Source organism: Scaptodrosophila lebanonensis, unplaced genomic scaffold, assembly GCF_003285725.1.
Source record: "Scaptodrosophila lebanonensis strain 11010-0011.00,11010-0021.00 unplaced genomic scaffold, SlebRS2 tig00000001-arrow-pilon, whole genome shotgun sequence".
Taxonomy (NCBI): Eukaryota; Metazoa; Arthropoda; class Insecta; order Diptera; family Drosophilidae; genus Scaptodrosophila; species Scaptodrosophila lebanonensis.
This window is the reverse complement of record NW_022060529.1, coordinates 12,703,328-12,728,780: the sequence shown is the minus strand read 5'-3', so window position 1 is coordinate 12,728,780 and position 25,453 is coordinate 12,703,328. Positions and strand designations below refer to the sequence as shown.

The 25,453-nt window shown below is 40.2% G+C and overlaps 5 protein-coding genes across 11 annotated transcripts; 3 read left to right on the top strand and 2 right to left on the bottom strand.

Annotated features, from left to right (window-relative positions):
- Window positions 1-464: 464 nt before the first annotated feature.
- On the top strand, window positions 465-1,439 carry LOC115622117 (methyltransferase-like protein 6). The gene has a single exon (XM_030515966.1). The coding sequence runs from the start codon at window positions 470-472 to the stop codon at window positions 1,334-1,336; it is 867 nt and encodes a 288-aa protein (XP_030371826.1). The 5' UTR covers window positions 465-469; the 3' UTR covers window positions 1,337-1,439.
- Window positions 1,440-1,567: 128 nt separating this feature from the next.
- On the bottom strand, window positions 1,568-4,006 carry LOC115622108 (hyccin). The gene is made up of 2 exons (XM_030515954.1): window positions 3,088-4,006; window positions 1,568-3,019 (listed from the first exon to the last, which is right to left on the bottom strand). Exons 1-2 carry the CDS (start codon window positions 3,759-3,761, stop codon window positions 2,005-2,007), a joined length of 1,689 nt encoding a protein of 562 aa, XP_030371814.1. The 5' UTR covers window positions 3,762-4,006; the 3' UTR covers window positions 1,568-2,004.
- Window positions 4,007-4,250: 244 nt separating this feature from the next.
- Window positions 4,251-6,049, top strand: LOC115621831 (5'-AMP-activated protein kinase subunit beta-1). Its single transcript, XM_030515642.1, has 3 exons — window positions 4,251-5,161; window positions 5,424-5,654; window positions 5,712-6,049. The coding sequence occupies exons 1-3, from the start codon at window positions 4,535-4,537 to the stop codon at window positions 5,856-5,858; spliced, it is 1,005 nt and encodes a 334-aa protein (XP_030371502.1). The 5' UTR covers window positions 4,251-4,534; the 3' UTR covers window positions 5,859-6,049.
- Window positions 6,050-6,312: 263 nt separating this feature from the next.
- LOC115621807 (phospholipase ABHD3) lies at window positions 6,313-9,643 on the bottom strand. Of its 5 annotated transcripts, XM_030515595.1 has the most exons (6): window positions 9,084-9,432; window positions 8,673-9,026; window positions 8,170-8,344; window positions 7,591-8,101; window positions 7,032-7,264; window positions 6,430-6,903 (listed from the first exon to the last, which is right to left on the bottom strand). In XM_030515595.1, the coding sequence occupies exons 2-6, from the start codon at window positions 8,891-8,893 to the stop codon at window positions 6,430-6,432; spliced, it is 1,614 nt and encodes a 537-aa protein (XP_030371455.1). In that variant the 5' UTR covers window positions 8,894-9,026; window positions 9,084-9,432. The 5 variants fall into 5 exon arrangements, with proteins under 5 accessions (XP_030371490.1, XP_030371462.1, XP_030371480.1 ...); XM_030515630.1 differs by lacking the exons at window positions 8,673-9,026; window positions 9,084-9,432 and adding an exon at window positions 9,470-9,643 and having other exon boundaries at window positions 6,313-6,903; window positions 8,170-8,341; XM_030515602.1 differs by having other exon boundaries at window positions 6,313-6,903; window positions 8,673-9,430.
- A 372-nt stretch (window positions 9,644-10,015) lies between these two features.
- LOC115621746 (DENN domain-containing protein 1A) lies at window positions 10,016-24,963 on the top strand. 3 transcript variants are annotated; one of them, XM_030515483.1, is made up of 11 exons: window positions 10,016-10,438; window positions 10,604-10,744; window positions 15,566-15,706; window positions 18,582-18,852; window positions 18,912-18,965; window positions 19,036-19,296; window positions 19,359-19,814; window positions 21,486-21,518; window positions 21,818-22,306; window positions 23,180-23,815; window positions 24,104-24,963. In XM_030515483.1, the coding sequence occupies exons 1-11, from the start codon at window positions 10,422-10,424 to the stop codon at window positions 24,611-24,613; spliced, it is 3,009 nt and encodes a 1,002-aa protein (XP_030371343.1). In that variant the 5' UTR covers window positions 10,016-10,421; the 3' UTR covers window positions 24,614-24,963. The 3 variants fall into 3 exon arrangements, with proteins under 3 accessions (XP_030371343.1, XP_030371356.1, XP_030371349.1); XM_030515496.1 differs by lacking the exon at window positions 23,180-23,815 and having other exon boundaries at window positions 10,021-10,438; XM_030515489.1 differs by lacking the exons at window positions 10,016-10,438; window positions 10,604-10,744 and adding an exon at window positions 14,980-15,400.
- Window positions 24,964-25,453: the final 490 nt, after the last annotated feature.

Here is a 25,453-nt window from a genome sequence, read left to right as displayed (position 1 = left end):
GAAAACCAGTGGATAATGATTAATGTTAGCTTCCAGTGCTTGATTTGATCATTTTTTTGGTCACATGAATAGTTATGGTATTCCTGCAAGTGATTTTGCTTTGCAATAAATAAAATTGAAATTTATTATAAAAATTATAAAAATAATATAAAATTCCTAAAGAAAGCGCCAAATTGAATTGTTAACGGCTAAAACGACAAGACAATTAAAATCAGCGTTCGGGCTGATTGCTTTCGCAAACGCATTTTGAGAAGTCAGTTTGGTCACACTGCAGAATTTGAATAAATCAACAAGCATAAGCCGTGGATGGGACGCATTATTGTTCCGTTATTTTCTACAGTGTGGCAACTCTAATGGAATGGCCAGTGTGGTGCACTTAAATCATATGTTCGTCTCACGTTGCAATTCCACCAAGTGGGGTGGCGCCAGATATATAAATCGAGAAACGAATATTTAAGTTTTAAACAAAATGACGCAGGAGCCACTTGACCAGCCAATTACCGATGTATTTTCCACGAGTACGAAGGAGCTCTCTGCATCAGAGAGGGCGAAGCTGGACGAACAAAACAAAAGGCTTGTACCTGCATTTAAAGCTCAAAAACTCGAAATTGATGCACAGCGCCATTGGGATATATTCTATAAACGGAATGAGACGCGTTTCTTTAAAGATCGCCACTGGACCACACGAGAATTTCAAGAGCTGCTGGCCGAGCCACACAACACGAACCAAAGCAAGGGTGAGCACCGGAATCTTTTAGAGGTCGGATGCGGTGTTGGAAACTTGGTGTTTCCATTATTGGAGGAACAACTAAAAAGTGGCGGAGGCTTTTATTTCTATGCCTGTGATTTTTCACCTCGTGCTATTGACTTTGTGCGCGCTAATGAGCTGTACGATCCGAATCATATAACTGCTTTTCAATGTGATATCACAACTGAACAGGTGCACCAGAGCATTCCTTCAGAGAGCTTGGATGTGTGCACAATGATCTTTGTACTATCTGCCATACATCCGGACAAATTTGGAGATGTATTGCAAAATCTCTGGCGATTGCTGAAGCCTGGAGGAGTGGTCCTATTTCGTGACTACGGATTGTACGACATGGCTCAATTACGCTTTAAACCAGGCCACAAAATCGCCGATAATTTCTACATGCGTCAGGATGGTACACGCAGCTATTACTTTTCAGAGCAGGAATTGGCCCAGTTGTTCAGCAGCACCGGCTTTGAAATCTTGTCAAATTCCTACGTGCATCGACGAACGCTCAACATCAAAGAGGGAGTCGATGCTCCACGAATTTTTCTGCAGGGGAAGTTTAGAAAGCGATCTTTAAGTTGATATCTAACTTGTGAATGCAATTGTACGTATATATAGTTTTTATTTTTAATTGATAACATGGTTTTAAGTCAACGTTCAATAAATATTTGTGTATATGTATGTACATATATTAGTTTACATATGTATATTTTCAAGCACATACCTACATATGTGCATAAACTTATGTATTTATGGTATGTTTTGTATTTTACATAAATTTGTATATTCCAGAATGCATGGAAAATCAAGGTATTACCTTTAAATTCAATTTAAGTTGTATTTGTTACATTTAAGAGAAATGTTCAGGAAATTCTTATTGGGATTATGGGTGGAACTATCTGAGTTTCTTGGCTTTCTATGTTGATGCACTTGTAAAACTTTAAACGCTTAAACCTAACCGAAAGAACTAATTAGAAATACGTATACATTTTACCAACAATTACAATAAAGTAGTATGGTTACATAACAACTAAGAATTACCAAAAAAATTCAACAAGTTTAAATGGTTTTAGTATTGCGATCCTCTCGCCATGCATCCTGCTTTGTTCATGTGTTAATACCCAAAGGTAAAAGTGCAGCTCGTTCAACAAACGTGCGAATATACATGTAATATAATCATAATAAATATACTTGAATTTGGCTAATTTGTTGTTGAACTTGCCACTCATCCACTCCATACGACGAGCTCACTATTCAAGTCCATGTTCGGCCAACTTGGCCCCGTTGCTATTGCTGTGACCCAATTGCGCGAGTTCAACGCTCGAGTCGAAGCTTTTTGTTATCAAATCGCTGCTTGTTATGGAGTTGGTGTTGCTGTTTAGTGTGGGCAACTGGCCAGGGGGACCGCCGCCTTGAATAGCTCCCACCCCCTCATTCATGTCGCTATCAACGCTAAAACTATTGCTACCGTTCTCATTGATGAGCGACAACGTTTGGAGGGGCAGCATTTCGGTGGGTTGCTGCTCCACCACAGCATCGTAGGTCTTTGCCTTGGTTGCCAAGGGGCTCTTCTCATAGTCGAGGCCGGTGTCCGATTGCATTTGAAGCAACGAATTTCGCTGTGAGTGCTTATCGAACTTACGTTGCGGTGGTTTTGGCGGTTCAGCAGATTTGCCCTCCTTATCCTTATCCTTGTCTTTCGACTTCTTGAATCCAGCTATGAGCGCCTTATGCGCCTGAGCCTTAATGCCCTCCATGCTGGGACGAATAATGGAGGTGCGCGTTCCACTTCCCTCTTTTGTCGAGGGAGACTCCTTAGAGCCCGGCTCCGATTCTTCTGTTACGCTCGCCAACTGCTGTGGCGCTTGTGGCATCGTGAGGTCTTGTACTTGTATAGGTATATCGTCGGGAAGTTTTTTCGTTCGGAATGATGCGTTTGTAATCATCGATTTTGATACAGAAGTCGTTACGGTGTTTGTGGATGGAGTCAGTGCCACGCTCAAGCCCATGGGTCCGTCATTTGGCTGACCTGAGGGATTAGCGTGCAATGAGTTTCGCACTGCACTTGTCACTAATATTACTCCAGTGTACATTTCGTAGCCAGCGCGGTTGTGTATATCCTCTAGTGTCTGTATGGCAATAGTGCCAAATCCGTTAAACATAGCGAAATAAATGGCATGCACCAGTTCGATCAGGAATGCGCACGACAGAGGAATGCGCGGTGATGAAGGTTTCGGAAAGGTGGCCCCCGTGGTTGGGTCGGAGCTATGGGTAAAGAGATCATTAATACGGCTATTTATGTTGAATATATCAACGTCAAATTAATGACTTACCCGTAGCTCATGCGATGAGCATGGCCAGATTTGCTGGTAAAGCCTTGATTGACCAGTTGTGACGCCACACGGCACAAATGCAGCAGCGAGGACTTTTGCGCTAAATTAACCTGCTGATTGTAGCAAAAGAGCAGGGCGGCCATAATGCGCATACGATTTTGAGCGGTAATTGATTCGATGCGCATATGCGGTCCCCATTTTACCTCACGGTTGCAGTTCTCCTCCCAGCGTCGCAGATCGGTCATGGGCAGATTCTTCATCTCATGGTAAACGGATGCCTGCGCTAGTATAGGCATGCGGAATGCAACCACCTTTTGGCCTCCGTCGTCGGTGGATACCTCGCCATTATAAATGCATATCAGTAGCGTTTCCACGCCACGTGAGGCCTTCTTGTCGCCCGCCGCCACCGCATGCAGGTACGTGTAGATTAACACAGGTATGAATTGCAATGGAAATTTGTGCAGCACCACCTCTGGGGCCCTGTAAAACGATAGCAGTTGCTGGCAAATGTCGTGCACCAGGCTCTCGTGCCGCTGCCGTTCGTTGAATATCGTGAAGATGGCCTCGGCGATTTCCGGATCCGTTTCATGTTCGACTACAAAAGCTTCGGATTCCTCTGGCTGGCGACGGGCGCGCTGATAGTCCGCCAACCAATCTCTCACCAACTCGGCCATCGCCACTCACTAAACCACTTTACACAAACGAAAGTCACCTTGACCTGAACAGCAGTGGCAGTGAAAACGATTAAAGCAATGTATTCTACCAATTTTGGTTACAAAACACTTATCCCGTCAAGTAATAGTGGTTAATTAATTTGTCCCTCTTAATTTTTTCCAACTAAACCTTGCTCATTTGCGTTAGGGCTTCCGTAACATCGGGAACTGAATAGTACACATGCGAGAACTAGTTCCCTTCTTCTATTGTTTAAACTTGGCGAATGCCCCTGTTATATACAATATGGCGTTGAATTTAGTTTTCGTTTTAGTGGCAAAACATGCAACCATATGCAATTATTATTAAACTTATTAAGCTGTTTTATTTTTTTAAATCTGTTGTTACTGCAGCCCTTGTCGATTTCAGTAAATGCAACCCCTCAAAGTTCTCGCAGAATGAATCAAATCCAGTTGGAACTGCAAATATATATGTACAATAATTATAATTAGCATTTTTATACGACAAAAACAAACGATTAAATAATGCAAATTAATGCTTAATTATTTTACTACGAGACTTCAGTACTGAGAAAACTGTTTTCGAAACGCGGAAGCGAAAGAGCGTATGCAACAAATACAGCGATACCCACAAAAGTCAAGGAAAACAAAGTGCCAAATACAAAATAGCAACAACAACAACAGCAATCACTTCGTCCACGGTGCTAAATGTTTAAAGTAACCTTTTTTAACTAAAACCTGTGTACAAAATTAAAGAGCAATAAGTGCAACTAACTATGGGAAACGCAGGCAGCTCAACGGCGCACATGCATCGTGAGCGTCACAAATCAACCGACCTTTCAACGCCAAGCTCTCCCGCACATTTTCGCGATTCGGTAGGTGGCGGTGGTGCGGGGAGCGCTGGCCCTACCAGTGGTGGGGCAGCAGCATTGGGTGGCATTGGAGCGGGCGGCCAAGCTTTCTCGTTCGATAAAAAACATACGGCAGTCTTAAACGAGGGCTCGTCGCAAGACGACGAAAATCCACAGCCATATTATACGGGAGCTAAACGCACAGCTGATAACGACGCAGTTACAGCAGAGGGTGGCTCAACAACAGCTGTTTTGCAAAGCGCAGTCAGCGGCGAGAATACAATGGATGATTTTAATAATGATGAGCAGACGGGAGGATCAGCAGCGGCACTAACTGGAGATGATGACGAGTTAAAGAAAACGGCTTTGCCGACGGTATTGCGTTGGGATGGTGGCGGTAAGAATGTCACCATTTCGGGCACATTCTCGCAGTGGAAACCCATACCTATGGTACGCAGTCATGGTAATTTTGTGACCATAATTGATCTGCCCGAAGGTGACCACCAGTATAAGTTTTGTGTGGATGGCGAGTGGAAACACGATCCTAAGCTGGTGAGTTATATTCTTGTTTATTTGAAAAATCAATATACATACGCACACATGCATAATGTACATATAAATGCATGTGTGTGTATGCTTACAGTACTTGTACCCAATGACGCAGTAACTAGCATTTACTTGTGTAATCGCTTGTAAACTGTAGAAAGGTGGGGTTGGCTGGTCTGGCAACGCTAATTAATGATAATGCCAGTAGCTTGGGATTAAAATTATTGCGTTCCTCTCAATGAGAGAATTAATATTTTTGTGCTTGCAGAAAAGTGTTGAGAACGAAGATGGCATCAAAAATAATTTGGTTTCAGTACGTGCCTCAGACTTTGAGGTGTTCCAAGCACTTGCCAAGGACAGTGAGAATGTCCCCAACTATGCGGAAAAGGAATACTCGCAAGAAGTGCCACAAGTCAAACCCTGGGAGAAAGTTTCGGGGCCGCCAGTTTTGCCGCCACACTTGCTGCAGGTTATTCTCAACAAGGACACGCCACTCTCGGTAAGGAAAATGAAACAATACTCTTGTGTGCATAAATAAGCTTATGTTTAATTTCAGTGTGAGCCCACATTGCTGCCGGAACCGAATCACGTCATGCTAAATCATCTTTATGCGCTCTCGATCAAGGATGGTGTTATGGTTCTTAGCGCAACGCATCGTTACCGTAAGAAATACGTGACAACATTGTTATACAAGCCCATCTAGGCGGCCCATTATGTACTTTAGTTGTAGAATTCTACGTTTTCGTTACCAACGGCTCACAGCCTTCAACAATTTCGTACTAACTGCGCTGTCAAATTGATTAACCTGAAATGATGTATGTTTTAAATGATGTGTGTACTTTTATTAAGCGTTGTATTTTTTATTAGTTAAATATATGGAATTGAAAACATTAACGTATACCAATATTATTGCTTGATGTCATTTCAACTTCGAATTTAAGCGCTTCTGCTACCATATAATTATGTTATTTAAAGTTATAAAGCTTTCTCGTTTCTTCCAATTTGATATGTTACTAATGACTACGCTAAGTTAATAAGCTAAGTCCTTAGAGGATGTCGATGTTTTTCCAATTTCCTATTTAAATTTAACAACAATTAAGATTTTGTTCCATTTCGTATCACATTAGTTTGGAAAATCGTCGACTTTCGCCTGAGTATTTATATGGATTCGGAATACGTATTTATTTCTGCAGTTAACAAAAGCCTAAATAAACAACACATTTATAGAGTAGTAGAGTAGTTGAAAGGCCTATGTATATCACTGAACGCTCCATCTAAATCAACTTCATTTTATGCTCCAAGTGTTCTGTAGGCTTTTCTAAGAGCAACGGTGGAACAGCAAGACGTGCCTCCAGTGCTACTATTTGCTTAGCGAGAAAATGTTCATGCATTTTATTGGCTGTATGCTCGAACTCGCCGTCCTCGTCAAAGAGCGCTTTGCTGAAGTATTCAGTAAACAGTCGACCCATATATTGATCCTTGGTAGATGGCCACCAACCCTCCAAGAATCCAATGTGACCCCCGCGTGCTGTTATTACTATGGCCACGTGAGTACACTGGTTCGCTGCCTTAATAGGTATCGCCTCCAACGGCTGAAATGGATCATCAGCAGCACTAAGGCATAGTAGAGGTACGGATATGTGATCAAGCTTATTGTGCAGCGTGGCATCCGTGTAGTAATCGTTGACATGAGCGTATCCAAATTGCTTTGCGGTAAACAACTCATCGAACTCTTTGATGGTCTTACACTGGAAAGGACAAGGAGAGTTTATGACTAATTGAAGGTAAAGATACAAAAATGAGAGATAAATCCTGTTAAATGTTTAGAAACCTCATATTTATATACCTATACTCAGCAAATAACCTAAAAACTTACCCGCAGTATACGCTGAATGTCAATATCCGAATCCTGATATATATCCCTATAGGTGTCCAAATGATTTTGCAAAGTACGGCACAAGCTACCAGCTAGATGACGGCCCAACAGGCTGTTCAGCACCGGCTTCTCAATGCTGGCGCAACCCTTATGCACATCCCAAGGCACCGAAATTATTTTAGCCGCTGACAAAATGGAGCGTGCCTCGTCGCTCTTACGTGCCAAGTAGTTACCTGTAGGTAGAATTACATTTAAATTAGGTCATAGAAAAGGTAGGAAAATGTATCAATTAATTGCGAGGAAAGTAATCAACATTCAGCATTCTTTTGATGCTTTCAAACAGTTACACTTTAATTCCGAACCAGTTTTGATCACCTTTATAATAACTAACAAAGGATAAGTCTCAGCTTATCTGCCAGTTAGGTTAATGAAGTTCTATTTCCAGCTTTCAAGGTTATATAATCCGATAATTAATATTTTATATATTGCAATAGATAAATGTAAAAAGTGCTAAAAGTAACTAGACATAAGATTATTTTGGAAATCTCCGTATACTTACCAAGTATCAGGCCGCCCATAGAAATGCCTGTAGCGCCTAGTTTACAACGCGCTGGCAAGGTTCGACGCACATGTTGTATGACTTCGCACAGGTCCTCACAGTTGGCGGCGCAATACAGACGTGGCGTCTTTAGTTCAATCCCACCTAGACCACGATTGTTGAAGACAACAACGCGCATGCCTGCCTCTTGGGCGGCCAAGACTAGACACTTTATATACTCCGCTTGTGATTCACCTGTCAATCCAGGCAATATTATAATGCAGGGCGCAGTCTGCTTATCACAGCCCTCCTCCATCCAGTCCAGGGCCACTTCGCCGCCATCCTTTAGACTCAGAATTTCCCTGCGGTAATTCATGCGCGGCAATGTCTTTGAGCGGAGCAGACTTGCCAGCACCGTCTGGGCCCGACTCTCAACGCACCAGAATGTTGGCCAGTACTTGTTCTCCAGCGTTGGCACTTTCTTAATGAGATATTGTTTGAAGGGTCCATCGGCGCAGGCAATAATCGGACGCTGAAATACAATAAACATTTTTTTTTTCAAAAATAGGAATACCGAGAAAATTGCAAATAATTGCTCACCTTGACAACCTGTATGAGGTAATAGATGACATACGCTAGAATTGCGAAACCCAACACATGCAATCGCGGCAGATTCGACAGGTAAGCGTACATGGAGTAAAACATTTTAAGTGGCTCCGCGTATGGGGTGTGCAAATGTCTCACAGTAAATTTTGAACTTTGAACCTGGGAGCTGCTGAAATTAAAAAATAGCCAAAACACTGAAGATTAGAAAATCAACCGTGCAATTATTCAATGAAACCGCCTCTAGTTTCTTTATAGCCCCGTACTGGCTATATATAAATATACGCGTATCTTATCGCACACCACACATTAATATACTACAAATATACTCGTACATATGTGTGTGCATGACTGAGTTAATTGCCTAAGCGTGCGAAAGTGTGGCCGGCCTGTCCAGTGCCCTGAAGAGGAGCTATCTCTTTCGAATCCGGACGCATTAGGCAGACGTTGATAACGAAGAAGTATATATACATTGTTTAAGGGTTTATCATCTCACTCACAGTAAATATTGTTGTTGCCGGTGTTGTTGTTCTTTGTCTGACTGGGGCAAGCTTTGCTGCAACAGTAGACGGTTTCTGCTGTCATGACTAAGCGCTAGACGCGCCACAGCCATTATCTTCGCGTTCTTGCGACTTAGACAGAGCAAGTCGGGAGTCAGCTTTGGGATGGCTATATGGTAAACAGCCAACTTGACCTGGCCAGGCACAAGCGCCCAAAACATGGCTAAGCTAAGACAATGTTTGGTTTCACTTTTTGATAAATCACAAAACTATGGCTTATCACTAGTGTTATAAATTTGTTTACTACAGCGAATGTCCGGCTCTACCAATTTATAGCATTGCATAACGTCTTACCTTAAAAAAATAACGTAAATTAAAAATTTTAAATTTAGATAATTTTGTTAAACTGACATGAACTTTAGGTTACAGTAAGAAAGGGAGGAACGACGATTCAAATGTCACGGCCCATATTATTGTCCGTTATAGTGAAATCCATTGGATCGTTGTAAATTAGGCATAGCATTCTTTTGGGCTGCATTGCGCCATTGCATATATTATTTGCTTTGTTTCAATATCACGTGCAAAAACAATCAATACCCAACAGTAGGCGGCTAGTAGGTGGGTGTAAATGAGTGAGTGTGTGTGTGTGTGTATGTCTGTAGATATGTGACTGGTAGTGCAAAGCACGCAAACTAATGTATGGAAGCGGCTATTTTAGTGGGTATTGCTTCGGTCGCCCCTCTGCTACAATTACGTGCCAAGTGTGACGAACACATGAATAATATTGATTGACTTGCCTTCTTACGTTGCACAGCAATTCAGTCTTTAGTACCAAATATTATAATTTAACAATGTTAAAAGCCTTAAAATAAGAGAGGTGAGATAAGATTTGTATGTCCTATATCGCGGTTTGCAGAGCTGTTAGTAGGAACTTGAGTTGCAAGCACAATATTACAACCACGAAAAATGTAAATACACACACACACAGCTACACTTTCTTATTCCATTTAAATAAGATTGAGTATAAAGCAGAACACAAAGCCAAACAAACTGGTCTTCTCGAAGGACGCTACACTAATGTAATCAGCTGCTGTTCACTTGCGCCCGCCAAATATATCGATACTACATACGCTACTTTACTCAATTCCATTTTTGTTGTTGTCTCAAAGTTTTAAATGCGAATGCCTATATTTGAAGATCTATCAAATATAATAAAACATAAACACTGAATTACTTGGCTGTATTTTGAAATTACAACAAATTTTATTTTACATTTCATTCGGTATTAAAATACTTAACAAACAACAGCTGTTCGTTTCGATACGGCGTTGACTATCGCGAATCTTGCATCACTCGCATTTGGTCGCTTCGTTTGCCAGGTTGTTCTGCGTTAAGTTGAATTTGTAAAAAAGGTGTATTTTTTTTATTTCTTCTGTTATGCACAAAAATAAATGAGCCTAGTGAATCATTTAATCGTGGAGCTATAATTAAACCTAATATTAAAAGTGCAGTGGCTAAAATAACGCGGAAAGATCTGTGCAAAAAACGAACGGAACAGCCAGTCTGTGAAAAATACAATCACAATGCAATGATTCAAGTTAATGACGTCGCGAATTCGACCAATTACGTACAACGGCAATAACAAAGCAGAGTCTGTCTAGTAGAGTGATTCTACAAATCAGTATGAAAATAACAAATTTAACACAAATTGAATAGATTGAAACATGTGCTAAAAATTAACGCATCCAAATGGGGTCGCGTATTAAGTAAGTATTGTTGCTTGCGCTTGTGGGCCCCTCTAAAGTGGGGGCGTTTCGCATGGGTACACCTGCCCATCAGTGAAGTTCACCCTTTAACAGCAGACATAAACTTTTCTACAATACATCAGCTGTATATTAATTTGTATGACTATCACTTGTTGTCATTGTTAGAAACGACGTCAAAAAACTCTTCGAGTTTTGGTGCGAAATTACGCCCACGCGCCTTATTGTGGAGCGATTTCCGGAAAGCTTCTGCGACAAAGAGGTGCTCACAGGCATCCCAGCATTTGCGTTCCCCTGCGATTTGGAAAGGTACGTGCTTTTAGTTATCTATTTAAGGATTTGCAACACTCCCACGCGAATTTATACATAAAGACTTAAATGTATGTACACCATACATACATATGTATGTACTCGTTTCCGGTTATTCAGCGTTAGGCTGCCGTCATTCATTGGTTAGAGCACTTCGCCTTCACTATTTGCAGAATAGTCACAAACACACACACGCATGCCAACGTATGAATGCATATACATACATATGTATATTTATACATATGTATGTGTATGCACGCATTAGTATACAATATCAGGTGCTGTTTGCACAAGACCCATTGGCGACTTTGCCATCATAGTAGCAAATAGAAGAAAATCCTATCGCAACAATGACAACACCAACAACCGTTTGATGTTCGAGTTATTGGGCACTACCGGTTGAATGGCTGATGATTCATTCCATCATGTTGAACCACTTGAGTTCGTCCATGAATTGTATAACCTGTTGTTGTTTTTTTTTGTTTTACTCCATTTGTTTACATATTATGCGTGTGTATTTTGCTTGCCTTTCCCGAAAAGCAATTTATTTTCGAACTTTTGCGGCAGTAACGTGTATATACACATACATATGTATGTATGTACATGTGACCTGAACATGTGTTTAGTTGCCTCTTGTATGAAACTGTATCAATTTTAGGGTAATTACTCTGCACGCCAAAATTACTCATGCTGAAAATATTTAGTCTGACTTTTGGCTTATCTTCTCTGCTCCGCAGCTTGTTTATATTGCTTGTTTCAATTTGGCTTTGCTTCTGCAGTCAATAGATGGACCTTTAAACAGCGATAGGGTCTGCTTGTTGTCTACAATATGGCTATACAACGTAGATGAGCTCATTGTCTATTACAACTACACATAATATGCTCCCCAACTGATAACATTTGGAAAAAAGAAACCAAGCTACTAGTATTGAACTACGAGCATGCCCATCGCGAATCTTTTTTTCAGTTTTGACTGGCCAAAGATAATTACGACATATGTATACCGATATTAGCGCGTCAATTGACATTGAATTATATTATTAAAGCTGCATATTTAATGCACATTGCGACAATTGGCGGCTGTTGTCGTTGTAATTAAATCGCTTCGAGTTATCGACACAAACAAACATACGCTCGAGCAAAAGTCAACGCACCAGGCTGATAGACCCACTTCCTAGTCAATGCCCGCATATGGGGCTGCAAGGCATGCATGTTGGTCAGTCCCCGATTTGGTTGTAAGTGTTAATTTTGTTCGTTTCCCCGCATGCATATTTCATTAAATAATCAAAGCGAAGCGAAACACTTTATCGCACATCCAACGGCTTTACGTAATGCCTTATAAGAGACAATAAGAAAGCTGGAAAAGAGCAATTTTTGTTGATGGATGGGCACAATACATACTATATATACATGAGTATACACGAAAGTATTAATGTCGCTTCTACTTTGAATAGAGGGTACAAGTCCACATTCAAATGAAACGTGACATTTTCCAATATTTAAATACTATTATTGCAAATTGTACTTTGTTTCAATTGCGTTAGTTGCTTACTTTGAGCCAGCAGAGTAGAATTCATATATACGAGTATATACAAAAGCATTGCTATTTTATATTTGGTATGGGAACAGCGTATGCCGCGAGCGGCTATAATCAAAATTCAAATGTTTGTATGTTTTTATAATTAGCTTTAGCCGCTTGAATTTAGTTTAACGTCATATATGTATGTATAAGTCGATTGTTGTTGCGGCGGCTTCGTTATTATTATTTTTTTTTTTGTTTAGTGTTGGTCGCTGTATGTTGTTGTTGTGTTTGCAAAATTGGTTTTATTTGGGTTAAGAGGAAAATGAAGAAGTGGAATACGTAGGCTGTTTCATAAAAATCCGATATATTAACAAACTTGCTGAATTCGTATAAATATTCGAGCGATCCATTACAACTCTCAATTCTCGGATTTACAGTATAATTGTTTTACTTTCTACTATATGTATACAGATCGAACTTTGTGGTTATCGACACTTTATATACTCCGCTTGTGATTCACCTGTCAATCCAGGCAATATTATAATGCAGGGCGCAGTCTGCTTATCACAGCCCTCCTCCATCCAGTCCAGGGCCACTTCGCCGCCATCCTTTAGACTCAGAATTTCCCTGCGGTAATTCATGCGCGGCAATGTCTTTGAGCGGAGCAGACTTGCCAGCACCGTCTGGGCCCGACTCTCAACGCACCAGAATGTTGGCCAGTACTTGTTCTCCAGCGTTGGCACTTTCTTAATGAGATATTGTTTGAAGGGTCCATCGGCGCAGGCAATAATCGGACGCTGAAATACAATAAACATTTTTTTTTTCAAAAATAGGAATACCGAGAAAATTGCAAATAATTGCTCACCTTGACAACCTGTATGAGGTAATAGATGACATACGCTAGAATTGCGAAACCCAACACATGCAATCGCGGCAGATTCGACAGGTAAGCGTACATGGAGTAAAACATTTTAAGTGGCTCCGCGTATGGGGTGTGCAAATGTCTCACAGTAAATTTTGAACTTTGAACCTGGGAGCTGCTGAAATTAAAAAATAGCCAAAACACTGAAGATTAGAAAATCAACCGTGCAATTATTCAATGAAACCGCCTCTAGTTTCTTTATAGCCCCGTACTGGCTATATATAAATATACGCGTATCTTATCGCACACCACACATTAATATACTACAAATATACTCGTACATATGTGTGTGCATGACTGAGTTAATTGCCTAAGCGTGCGAAAGTGTGGCCGGCCTGTCCAGTGCCCTGAAGAGGAGCTATCTCTTTCGAATCCGGACGCATTAGGCAGACGTTGATAACGAAGAAGTATATATACATTGTTTAAGGGTTTATCATCTCACTCACAGTAAATATTGTTGTTGCCGGTGTTGTTGTTCTTTGTCTGACTGGGGCAAGCTTTGCTGCAACAGTAGACGGTTTCTGCTGTCATGACTAAGCGCTAGACGCGCCACAGCCATTATCTTCGCGTTCTTGCGACTTAGACAGAGCAAGTCGGGAGTCAGCTTTGGGATGGCTATATGGTAAACAGCCAACTTGACCTGGCCAGGCACAAGCGCCCAAAACATGGCTAAGCTAAGACAATGTTTGGTTTCACTTTTTGATAAATCACAAAACTATGGCTTATCACTAGTGTTATAAATTTGTTTACTACAGCGAATGTCCGGCTCTACCAATTTATAGCATTGCATAACGTCTTACCTTAAAAAAATAACGTAAATTAAAAATTTTAAATTTAGATAATTTTGTTAAACTGACATGAACTTTAGGTTACAGTAAGAAAGGGAGGAACGACGATTCAAATGTCACGGCCCATATTATTGTCCGTTATAGTGAAATCCATTGGATCGTTGTAAATTAGGCATAGCATTCTTTTGGGCTGCATTGCGCCATTGCATATATTATTTGCTTTGTTTCAATATCACGTGCAAAAACAATCAATACCCAACAGTAGGCGGCTAGTAGGTGGGTGTAAATGAGTGAGTGTGTGTGTGTGTGTATGTCTGTAGATATGTGACTGGTAGTGCAAAGCACGCAAACTAATGTATGGAAGCGGCTATTTTAGTGGGTATTGCTTCGGTCGCCCCTCTGCTACAATTACGTGCCAAGTGTGACGAACACATGAATAATATTGATTGACTTGCCTTCTTACGTTGCACAGCAATTCAGTCTTTAGTACCAAATATTATAATTTAACAATGTTAAAAGCCTTAAAATAAGAGAGGTGAGATAAGATTTGTATGTCCTATATCGCGGTTTGCAGAGCTGTTAGTAGGAACTTGAGTTGCAAGCACAATATTACAACCACGAAAAATGTAAATACACACACACACAGCTACACTTTCTTATTCCATTTAAATAAGATTGAGTATAAAGCAGAACACAAAGCCAAACAAACTGGTCTTCTCGAAGGACGCTACACTAATGTAATCAGCTGCTGTTCACTTGCGCCCGCCAAATATATCGATACTACATACGCTACTTTACTCAATTCCATTTTTGTTGTTGTCTCAAAGTTTTAAATGCGAATGCCTATATTTGAAGATCTATCAAATATAATAAAACATAAACACTGAATTACTTGGCTGTATTTTGAAATTACAACAAATTTTATTTTACATTTCATTCGGTATTAAAATACTTAACAAACAACAGCTGTTCGTTTCGATACGGCGTTGACTATCGCGAATCTTGCATCACTCGCATTTGGTCGCTTCGTTTGCCAGGTTGTTCTGCGTTAAGTTGAATTTGTAAAAAAGGTGTATTTTTTTTATTTCTTCTGTTATGCACAAAAATAAATGAGCCTAGTGAATCATTTAATCGTGGAGCTATAATTAAACCTAATATTAAAAGTGCAGTGGCTAAAATAACGCGGAAAGATCTGTGCAAAAAACGAACGGAACAGCCAGTCTGTGAAAAATACAATCACAATGCAATGATTCAAGTTAATGACGTCGCGAATTCGACCAATTACGTACAACGGCAATAACAAAGCAGAGTCTGTCTAGTAGAGTGATTCTACAAATCAGTATGAAAATAACAAATTTAACACAAATTGAATAGATTGAAACATGTGCTAAAAATTAACGCATCCAAATGGGGTCGCGTATTAAGTAAGTATTGTTGCTTGCGCTTGTGGGCCCCTCTAAAGTGGGGGCGTTTCGCATGGGTACACCTGCCCATCAGTGAAGTTCACCCTTTAACAGCAGACATAAACTTTTCTACAATACATCAGCTGTATATTAATTTGTATGACTATCACTTGTTGTCATTGTTAGAAACGACGTCAAAAAACTCTTCGAGTTTTGGTGCGAAATTACGCCCACGCGCCTTATTGTGGAGCGATTTCCGGAAAGCTTCTGCGACAAAGAGGTGCTCACAGGCATCCCAGCATTTGCGTTCCCCTGCGATTTGGAAAGGTACGTGCTTTTAGTTATCTATTTAAGGATTTGCAACACTCCCACGCGAATTTATACATAAAGACTTAAATGTATGTACACCATACATACATATGTATGTACTCGTTTCCGGTTATTCAGCGTTAGGCTGCCGTCATTCATTGGTTAGAGCACTTCGCCTTCACTATTTGCAGAATAGTCACAAACACACACACGCATGCCAACGTATGAATGCATATACATACATATGTATATTTATACATATGTATGTGTATGCACGCATTAGTATACAATATCAGGTGCTGTTTGCACAAGACCCATTGGCGACTTTGCCATCATAGTAGCAAATAGAAGAAAATCCTATCGCAACAATGACAACACCAACAACCGTTTGATGTTCGAGTTATTGGGCACTACCGGTTGAATGGCTGATGATTCATTCCATCATGTTGAACCACTTGAGTTCGTCCATGAATTGTATAACCTGTTGTTGTTTTTTTTTGTTTTACTCCATTTGTTTACATATTATGCGTGTGTATTTTGCTTGCCTTTCCCGAAAAGCAATTTATTTTCGAACTTTTGCGGCAGTAACGTGTATATACACATACATATGTATGTATGTACATGTGACCTGAACATGTGTTTAGTTGCCTCTTGTATGAAACTGTATCAATTTTAGGGTAATTACTCTGCACGCCAAAATTACTCATGCTGAAAATATTTAGTCTGACTTTTGGCTTATCTTCTCTGCTCCGCAGCTTGTTTATATTGCTTGTTTCAATTTGGCTTTGCTTCTGCAGTCAATAGATGGACCTTTAAACAGCGATAGGGTCTGCTTGTTGTCTACAATATGGCTATACAACGTAGATGAGCTCATTGTCTATTACAACTACACATAATATGCTCCCCAACTGATAACATTTGGAAAAAAGAAACCAAGCTACTAGTATTGAACTACGAGCATGCCCATCGCGAATCTTTTTTTCAGTTTTGACTGGCCAAAGATAATTACGACATATGTATACCGATATTAGCGCGTCAATTGACATTGAATTATATTATTAAAGCTGCATATTTAATGCACATTGCGACAATTGGCGGCTGTTGTCGTTGTAATTAAATCGCTTCGAGTTATCGACACAAACAAACATACGCTCGAGCAAAAGTCAACGCACCAGGCTGATAGACCCACTTCCTAGTCAATGCCCGCATATGGGGCTGCAAGGCATGCATGTTGGTCAGTCCCCGATTTGGTTGTAAGTGTTAATTTTGTTCGTTTCCCCGCATGCATATTTCATTAAATAATCAAAGCGAAGCGAAACACTTTATCGCACATCCAACGGCTTTACGTAATGCCTTATAAGAGACAATAAGAAAGCTGGAAAAGAGCAATTTTTGTTGATGGATGGGCACAATACATACTATATATACATGAGTATACACGAAAGTATTAATGTCGCTTCTACTTTGAATAGAGGGTACAAGTCCACATTCAAATGAAACGTGACATTTTCCAATATTTAAATACTATTATTGCAAATTGTACTTTGTTTCAATTGCGTTAGTTGCTTACTTTGAGCCAGCAGAGTAGAATTCATATATACGAGTATATACAAAAGCATTGCTATTTTATATTTGGTATGGGAACAGCGTATGCCGCGAGCGGCTATAATCAAAATTCAAATGTTTGTATGTTTTTATAATTAGCTTTAGCCGCTTGAATTTAGTTTAACGTCATATATGTATGTATAAGTCGATTGTTGTTGCGGCGGCTTCGTTATTATTATTTTTTTTTTTGTTTAGTGTTGGTCGCTGTATGTTGTTGTTGTGTTTGCAAAATTGGTTTTATTTGGGTTAAGAGGAAAATGAAGAAGTGGAATACGTAGGCTGTTTCATAAAAATCCGATATATTAACAAACTTGCTGAATTCGTATAAATATTCGAGCGATCCATTACAACTCTCAATTCTCGGATTTACAGTATAATTGTTTTACTTTCTACTATATGTATACAGATCGAACTTTGTGGTTATCGTTTAGTAATTAACCAGCCCTCTCTCCGAGCTTTTTTTTGCGTTGATCACGGCTACGCCCAAAACCGCTCGTTGATAAAGTTCACGATATATTGCTGTGACTTTTAAATTGTAAGCATTTTATCAGAATGATTTCTCCATTTTGGACCTTTTATGGTATATTTGACGGACAATTTTCAATCACTCATACTCGTATTAGATATCAAACTTACCTGTGAGAAATATAACAACCAACAGCTTATTTGTGTGAAATGCGGTGACCTCGTATGTTGAAAACACTTCGCTGAATGAAGAGTGTTAGTCACTCCAAATATGTAGTTTTGTTTGGTCAGTGGGTTACATGATCGCTTTTTGTGAAGCCCATAAGTTGCTCATGCATTTCGGAAGAAACTCAGCGGATGGACATGCTTATGCTGCTTTCAAGGTCACAAACAAGTATTTAATTAGTCAGTGGATATTGAGACGAACACTTGCATAAGTATAGGAAAACACACGAATTTTCCAAAACATCTACATATTTACCTAACATATTAGTGGTTTTCGAAGCGTTTATTAAATAAATATTCGTGTCATTTGGAAAGCGATAATGTGACAAATAAACGTTTTAAAAGTTTCAACAATTCGGGAATACTTCACTTATTTCTTTATATATTTTTTAACTACATCGCTTAAAGCGTCTGTGCTATAACATTGTTCGATGTAATGCGTTAACAATATTTGCAGGCACATGAATTGATTTATTTAACTATTATTACCAACTTAATGGGAGGTACATATATTTAGATAGAGTAGTAATCGTGGAACATAAAAACAATAATAATGTCAATCTGTATTAATATGCTGTTCAATTACTACTTTCCACAGCGATGCGGTTCAGTCCTACTCATTTGTCCACACTACCAGCGATTCCAAATGGCGGTTTGGGTTCTGTCGGCACGATCCCAAGACACAAACAGCCATGGTTTTAATAACATATTTACCATGGCATGATACTTTCCTAAAGTTATTGCCCGTGCTGGCAGAGCTGCGGCGCACAGATCGCGATGGATTTCGCAGCTTTCTGTCGGAGGCCTATAATCGTGGTGTGCCAGACTTAGGAGGCAGTCTGACAGTTTTCTATAATAGTGGACAAAATGTAAGTTCGTCAATGTTCATGTTTGAAATGTACAATTAAATGCGGCTTTACTTTAACAGCATTTCATATTCGAGCGTCCGCTGCAGTTCCAGTTGCCCAGCATACCGGAAAATGTAAGTCTACAAATCCGTATGTCGTCGCCACTATAGATTTATCTACAGATGCCGATTTTTTGTATTGCAGCACAACTTAAATCTCTACTACAATTTTGTCGATGCCAAGGAGATGATTTGTGTTTTTGCCGCGATGCTGGCTGAGCGTCGAATTGTATTCACCTCGCGGCATTTGGATCGACTATCCTCGTGCATTCAAGCAGCAAGTGCATTTCTATATCCCATGGTGTGGCAGCACATTTTCATTCCTGTGCTTCCAATGGAGTTCAAAGATTACTTGGGTGCGCCTATGCCATATTTAATTGGTGTGCCCAAAGCGGTGCTCGAAACTGTAAATGCAAAATATTTCTCGTTCAGGACATAACAAATAATAATGCTACTATCTTTGCGCAGGTTTCCACCGATGAGCTCGGTGAGGTTGTGATCCTAGACTGTGATATAAAAACATTCGAAAGTCCTTTTGACGATGTGCACGATCTTCCACCGGAAATAGTCTCACAGCTTAAGAAGTATCTCAGTCCGGCACAGGTCCATATTGGCGATAGGGTTTCGAAAATTTTTCTGGGTGCTTTGGTTCAGCTTATTGGCGGCTATCGCGATGCCGTTGAGTTCCACAACAACACATTTAATCGCGACAAATTCATTGAATCTCGACCTACGCACCTTCGCCCCTTCCTTGCAAAAATGATGGAGCTGCAAATCTTTGCACAATTCGTCGATGATCGCCTCAAAATGCTCAATAGTGGTTTAAGCTTCTCCGATGAGTTTGAAAAGGAGATTGCGCGCTATGCGGATAAAATGAAGAAACGCGGCCGTAATTATGCCTTCTTAAAGAATGTAAAAGACAAGGTGAGACTGAGAAAGATTCAAATATTGCCCTTTTGCTTTGCAACATTCCCTAATTCCATGCCATCAAAGCGCGCCCCAAGCTTTTTACAAAAACAAGCCGTTTCACTCATAAGTTGTACAATATTCTTGGTAATGGCAAGTGCTGCTTCGTCGTGTATAGTTCTTTAACGCTTCACAAATTTCTTCAGAGCATCTAATGGTTCATCATTCAAGTAATTGCCGGAAGCAAATAATTTTGCTCTTTGCTTACTTAAATGTAGTTAGTTTGTTTATGTAAAATGCAATCTATCGTTCTTTATAAAGTTATGTTATGCATCTACCAACTGATCGACATATCCATGCACATTTTATTGGGAAAACTCGCTTCATACTTGTCGATGGAAGTATTTTGACATTCTTCAGATCTCTGTAAATCAAACGGCAGTTAAAACAAATCATATACATTCATATTATTTATAACCATACAAGTCTTTCTTTTAGACTCCGGTAAGCTTTAAGGAAATGGTAACATAAAAGGTACCTTTACTTTCAGTTCCTAGGGAACGTCACTTAAATAGTTGCTTCACACATGCTACCGTAGTTAAAAGAGTCAAAAGATCGTGCGTAGGACTTACAAGAGCTTTAACGATATGTTCCTTCCGTCTCCTAAGTTTGTCAAAATACTCAAATTATTTGTGTGCTCTGTTACTTATGTTAAGTAGCCTTCAATTGCCGTGCGCTGCCGCAGCTGCAACTTCTGCCTCCTACAATAAGTTCTTTATAATTTGTGTAATACGTATTTATAATTTTGAAACTTTGTTTATATTCTCTAATTTAATTTATTTTGCAGTATTATTTGGGAAAGCGCAGTGTTTCGCGAGTGTTTGCCCGAAACTATATTTAGACTCAATACCACGTCAACCATCCAAAGTAGAATGTAAATTCCTCACACAAATGAAACACTTCTCCACAATGTTAGTCAATTGATTTTTTTGCAAACAATTTAACATACAACTGCACCAGCTAATTAATCCCCCTTTTTTTGTGTAGATTCTATAATAGATATTAATTCAATGTTATAGTTAGAGCACTGTATTATAATATAACAAAGACCATGGATGAAATATTCAATCCATTTTAGTAAACCCAACAAACTTTGCACCAAAGACTTTACAATATTTATGCCTTCTTCATGTGATAAATATTTTAACGAAATTCTGTTTTGGTCGGAACAAGGCATAAATAACATAAACACGCTCTACACTATTACAACTATAATTTAAGGCCATATTCATTTAAACTCCATTAATTCGTATATCATCATTACATGCATCAATGCGCTAATGCCGACTTATCAGATTTATCATTACCACTAACAACTATAGCTCGCTCAATTCAGATTCATACAAATGCCTTATTTTACATACTGATCTGCATATGTACTCTTATGTATGTATGTATGCATAGTACTTATGTGTGTGCTCACATTTCCATATTGTCTGTCGTATTTCTTTCATATTTCGTGCGTCCGCTTGCGCTTCTATCTGTCGTATGCACATCTAACTTTGCTTGGATCATGCAAATGCAACAAATGAACAACAACAACCAATTCGCTGCGCTTCTTCCTTCTTCTGTGGTTGTTTCTTCAAATCGTCTTAATATATAATACAAACATGCGCCTAACTTTTGCAGACTAATCCAGCTGTTAAGTCTGCTGTCAAATCGGTGAGTGGCTCTTGACAATTACATTTGTATGTCCATATCGTACGAATCGGATAGAAAAGCCGTTACTTAGAACATAACATTTAGTTTATTAATGAATTTATGTATATCAGAATGAAAATTCTTGTTATATATATTTTTCTGTGCTTTCCTATCCGAATTCAAAGATATATCTCGTCCGTATGTAGCACCATAATATAGTTTACTGCCATTATTTCTGTACATTGTTTGCTGTCGTTTACAATAAGCTAGCCAAATGACTAACCTCTGCTTCCACACTCCGCCCCCCCCCTCATATAAAGGTCAAGGAGAGCTCACGTGGCATGAAGACTGCCTATAAAGATTTGAAATCGAAATTCCGCGAGAACACCCCCACACACTTTCATTTTGGCTTGGGCTCGCCCCAACATTCAGATCGACCGGACGGTGCCAGTTCTGGATACGCACGGAACGGGAAAAACATTGGCGCCTCGCATCATTCGGCTCCCAGTTCGCCGGTATTTAGCAAACGGCATACATTAGCCGCCAGCAATTTAGAGACTTTAAATGGTGGCACCGGAAGTAGTCAGGCGCAAAGACGTGGTCCCGTGCCGCTGGCCATGTCTAGCTCGAGCAGCCACATTCAGCCGAATGGTTTTGCGCACGGTGCGCACGCTCCTGCTCATTTTGGTCACCATTTGGCTGCGTCTCCTGCTGTTAGCTCGGCAAGCTCGGTCTGCTCATCGGAGATGAATCTGTCGCAGGAGCTGCAGAACCATCCGCTGTTCAAAACACCCGCCGTGGACCGCAGCGTAAGTAGGATTAGGTCTAGTGGGCGTGCAACCGAAAGACGGCGGCGATTTTAGTGTCGTGAGCCGCGTTGCGTTTACATTTATTGTGTGCCCACATAGTTCCCATATGTTGTTTCTATTGCTTGCAACATCACTCACACACTCTTCACAGTGGTCCAGCCTCTTGAAAAGGACGCTTTTGAAAATAAAATAGACGGATATTTATTATGAACAACAAAATTCTAATATTCTTATATTGTATATACGCGTTATCCCCTGTGATAGTAAGATGTTACACAAGTAGCCTATTAATAGTCTTATTATAAAGAATACAAATTTATTTATCCCTTTCTATTAATCTAGCAAATAATCTATGTTTATTGAATCTTAAAAAATTGTCAATGTTTTCATGCATGCATGAACTATAAATTGTTAAGTATTAGAATGAAGGGTCGATAACAGAAAAGATTGAATTGTCTTAGCAAAGACAATTGTTTTAAGCAACGTATATCCACTTTTAAGTTGTCTTAGAGACTGTGAACCACTGTGCGTTAGGGAGGATTGCTTTACTTCATCCCCCACTGAGGAAGGGGCTGTTTGAGTGGTGTAGCACCTCAGGCTTGATACGCTTCATTTTAAATGTAATTGTAATTCAAATTGTATGTTCTTTTCATGCGCCTTTTACATGTTTTGTGTTTGTGTTGTTGTTGTTCCGTGTGTCTGTCGTCATGTCTGTCTGCCCGTCCATACTTGAATGCAAATGCACAACTCGCTTGTCTGCTCATTTCGAAATTCGCAAACTACACCACTCCATACCATACACACACATACACCCTTACACGCCACCAACAACCTCGTCACTCCAATGCAACATTCGCAATAAACGCAACGCAGCTGAAGCCAACCTCTGAGACCATCCACAATCCACGTCAACGATCAATGGTCAGCAGCAGCAGCAACAGCACTAACACGCCCCCTGCACGACCGCCACCGCCCACGCTACCAGCACCTGCAGGTGGCACACCTAAGCAGCCAACGCCACCAGTCTCGTATTACAACCACCCGTATAGCTCAAGTGCCACACATCCGAACGTGGAGAGCAAGCCGCCACGACATTCAAATGGAGCTACAAACTCGACACCTTCGCACACCTCGACCCCGCACAAGCACCGTTTGCTGACCACGACTGACTCGAGCTTCGATAGTCCACCGGATGTCCAATCACCGCCCATCCCGCCTAGACGACAATGTAGCGCCAATGCTGTAGTGGCGGCCACTGCAGCAGCCGTCAGCGCAGGCATTAGTCGTCTCGAGCGTAATTGTTGGCAGGAATGTGGACCGACTATGGAGCAGAAGCATACAGACTCGCTACGCAGCTCCAGTTCGTCTAATGCGTCCGTATCAAATTCATCGTCGTGCTCGTCTGCAGCTTCATTTATGACGGCTGCCTCAAGATTGTCGCAACTAAACATTTCGTCACCGATAGGCACAGGACCTGCACCAGTACCAAAGCGCAGGGTCAAACGAGAGGTACAACCGCCACAACGCTTACGCAAGCGAATCTAGTTACTAAGTCCATTTCGTCTCATGGTTATGGTCCCCCACTCCATTACACATATGTACTAACCACCTCTTTCACACAAATCGTACGATATCTTCAGTTCTTATTCGTTTGTCCATGTGTAGTTTTATTTGTTCTTTGTGCTTAAATGTACTAACACCCTTGCAACTCCCAACTAACTGTAGCTAAACCACAATTAGTATTGACGACCAGGAATACCCACTAAGAAATCGCTTTTCCTTTTCCAAACCCCGCAGTCGCCACGCTCTCTTCAACCGAACAGCACCCCGCAGGAGGACAGTATGAATGATCTTATATCGCTGGACGATAGCAATAACACCAGCTTCGATCTGGAAGATTTTGATCCGCTCAATCAGAATGCACGCCCTTTGCCTTCCCTCAACAAACTACACAACAAAAAGTCAACCACCTTGCCCGCAGGTGTCAGTAGCAGTATTGTCCAATCAACTGCAGATATATCTCCAATGGCGAACAGCATCCATAATCCCCTATATCCCTATTTTGCACCAAAACACAAGGCCACTGTTGCTGCCGTAACCAGTCGGGCACCCCCATTGCCCACCAGCTTGCCGCCACAGATTCAGAGAAGTTCTGCATCTGGAACTGATGATGATTTCGAATTACTGCGAAAATACGGACTCGATCAGTTTTCACTAAACACCACAACTGGATCGCCAACGACAACGAATAATACCGCACCGCTGGTGGCGGGTAAGGGCATGAACAACTGGACCACTTTCGATTAGGCAACAGCAAACGCTTCCGCTCGAAAATATACCAAATAAGTGTGAATAGGATCGTGCTGTTGTAAATAGCTAGGCATATAAATGCAACTCGGTAATGATATTTCAATTCATTTTTTAAATTTATGTATAGTAGTTGAGTTGTGTAACCCGCTTAAGTCCATGAAAGAGGGTATTGTAAATAAGAGATAATCAAAAATATTTAGTAATTATAGCAATTATGTATGCCCCACAAAAATATTTGACTTCCAAATCAAAAGACATAACGTAAATAAGCTTAGTGAGAATTTAAAACCAATTTAGCATAACAAAGAACAATTCAAATATCAATAAATTCGTAATCAGTAATTGTATTTGCCAATGTTTGCAATTTAAATATTAGTCTTCGATTTGAATGCGGTTATTCAAGACACTATCCAAGCCTGCTCCGACCTTTTCATTCATGTTTACAGTCCTACAGCAGCTTATTCATATATGTATGTATGTATGTCAGCCCATCGGTGAACTTAAGATACCCATAAAGAAAATGTAGAAGATGGATATTCGCGTATTCAAACTAGCATGGTTCGACTTTTATGTCGTATATTTACGTATGTTGGGACCTAATATCAAAAATGAGGAGATTTTTAACAGAACAAAATCATGGGTATATTCGTATGAGTTGAACAACGTTTTTGGACGCCTGAAATAACAATTAACGCGTACCTAGGGAAAAGTTCTTTTATAATTAACTCAAATCGTTTTAAATTTTTAGCTATGTATGTATGTTGTCTGACCGCCTATTTAAAAAGGGCTAAAAGTAGAAAGGCTCAAGTAAACTTTGTTTTTTGATTGTAATCAAAT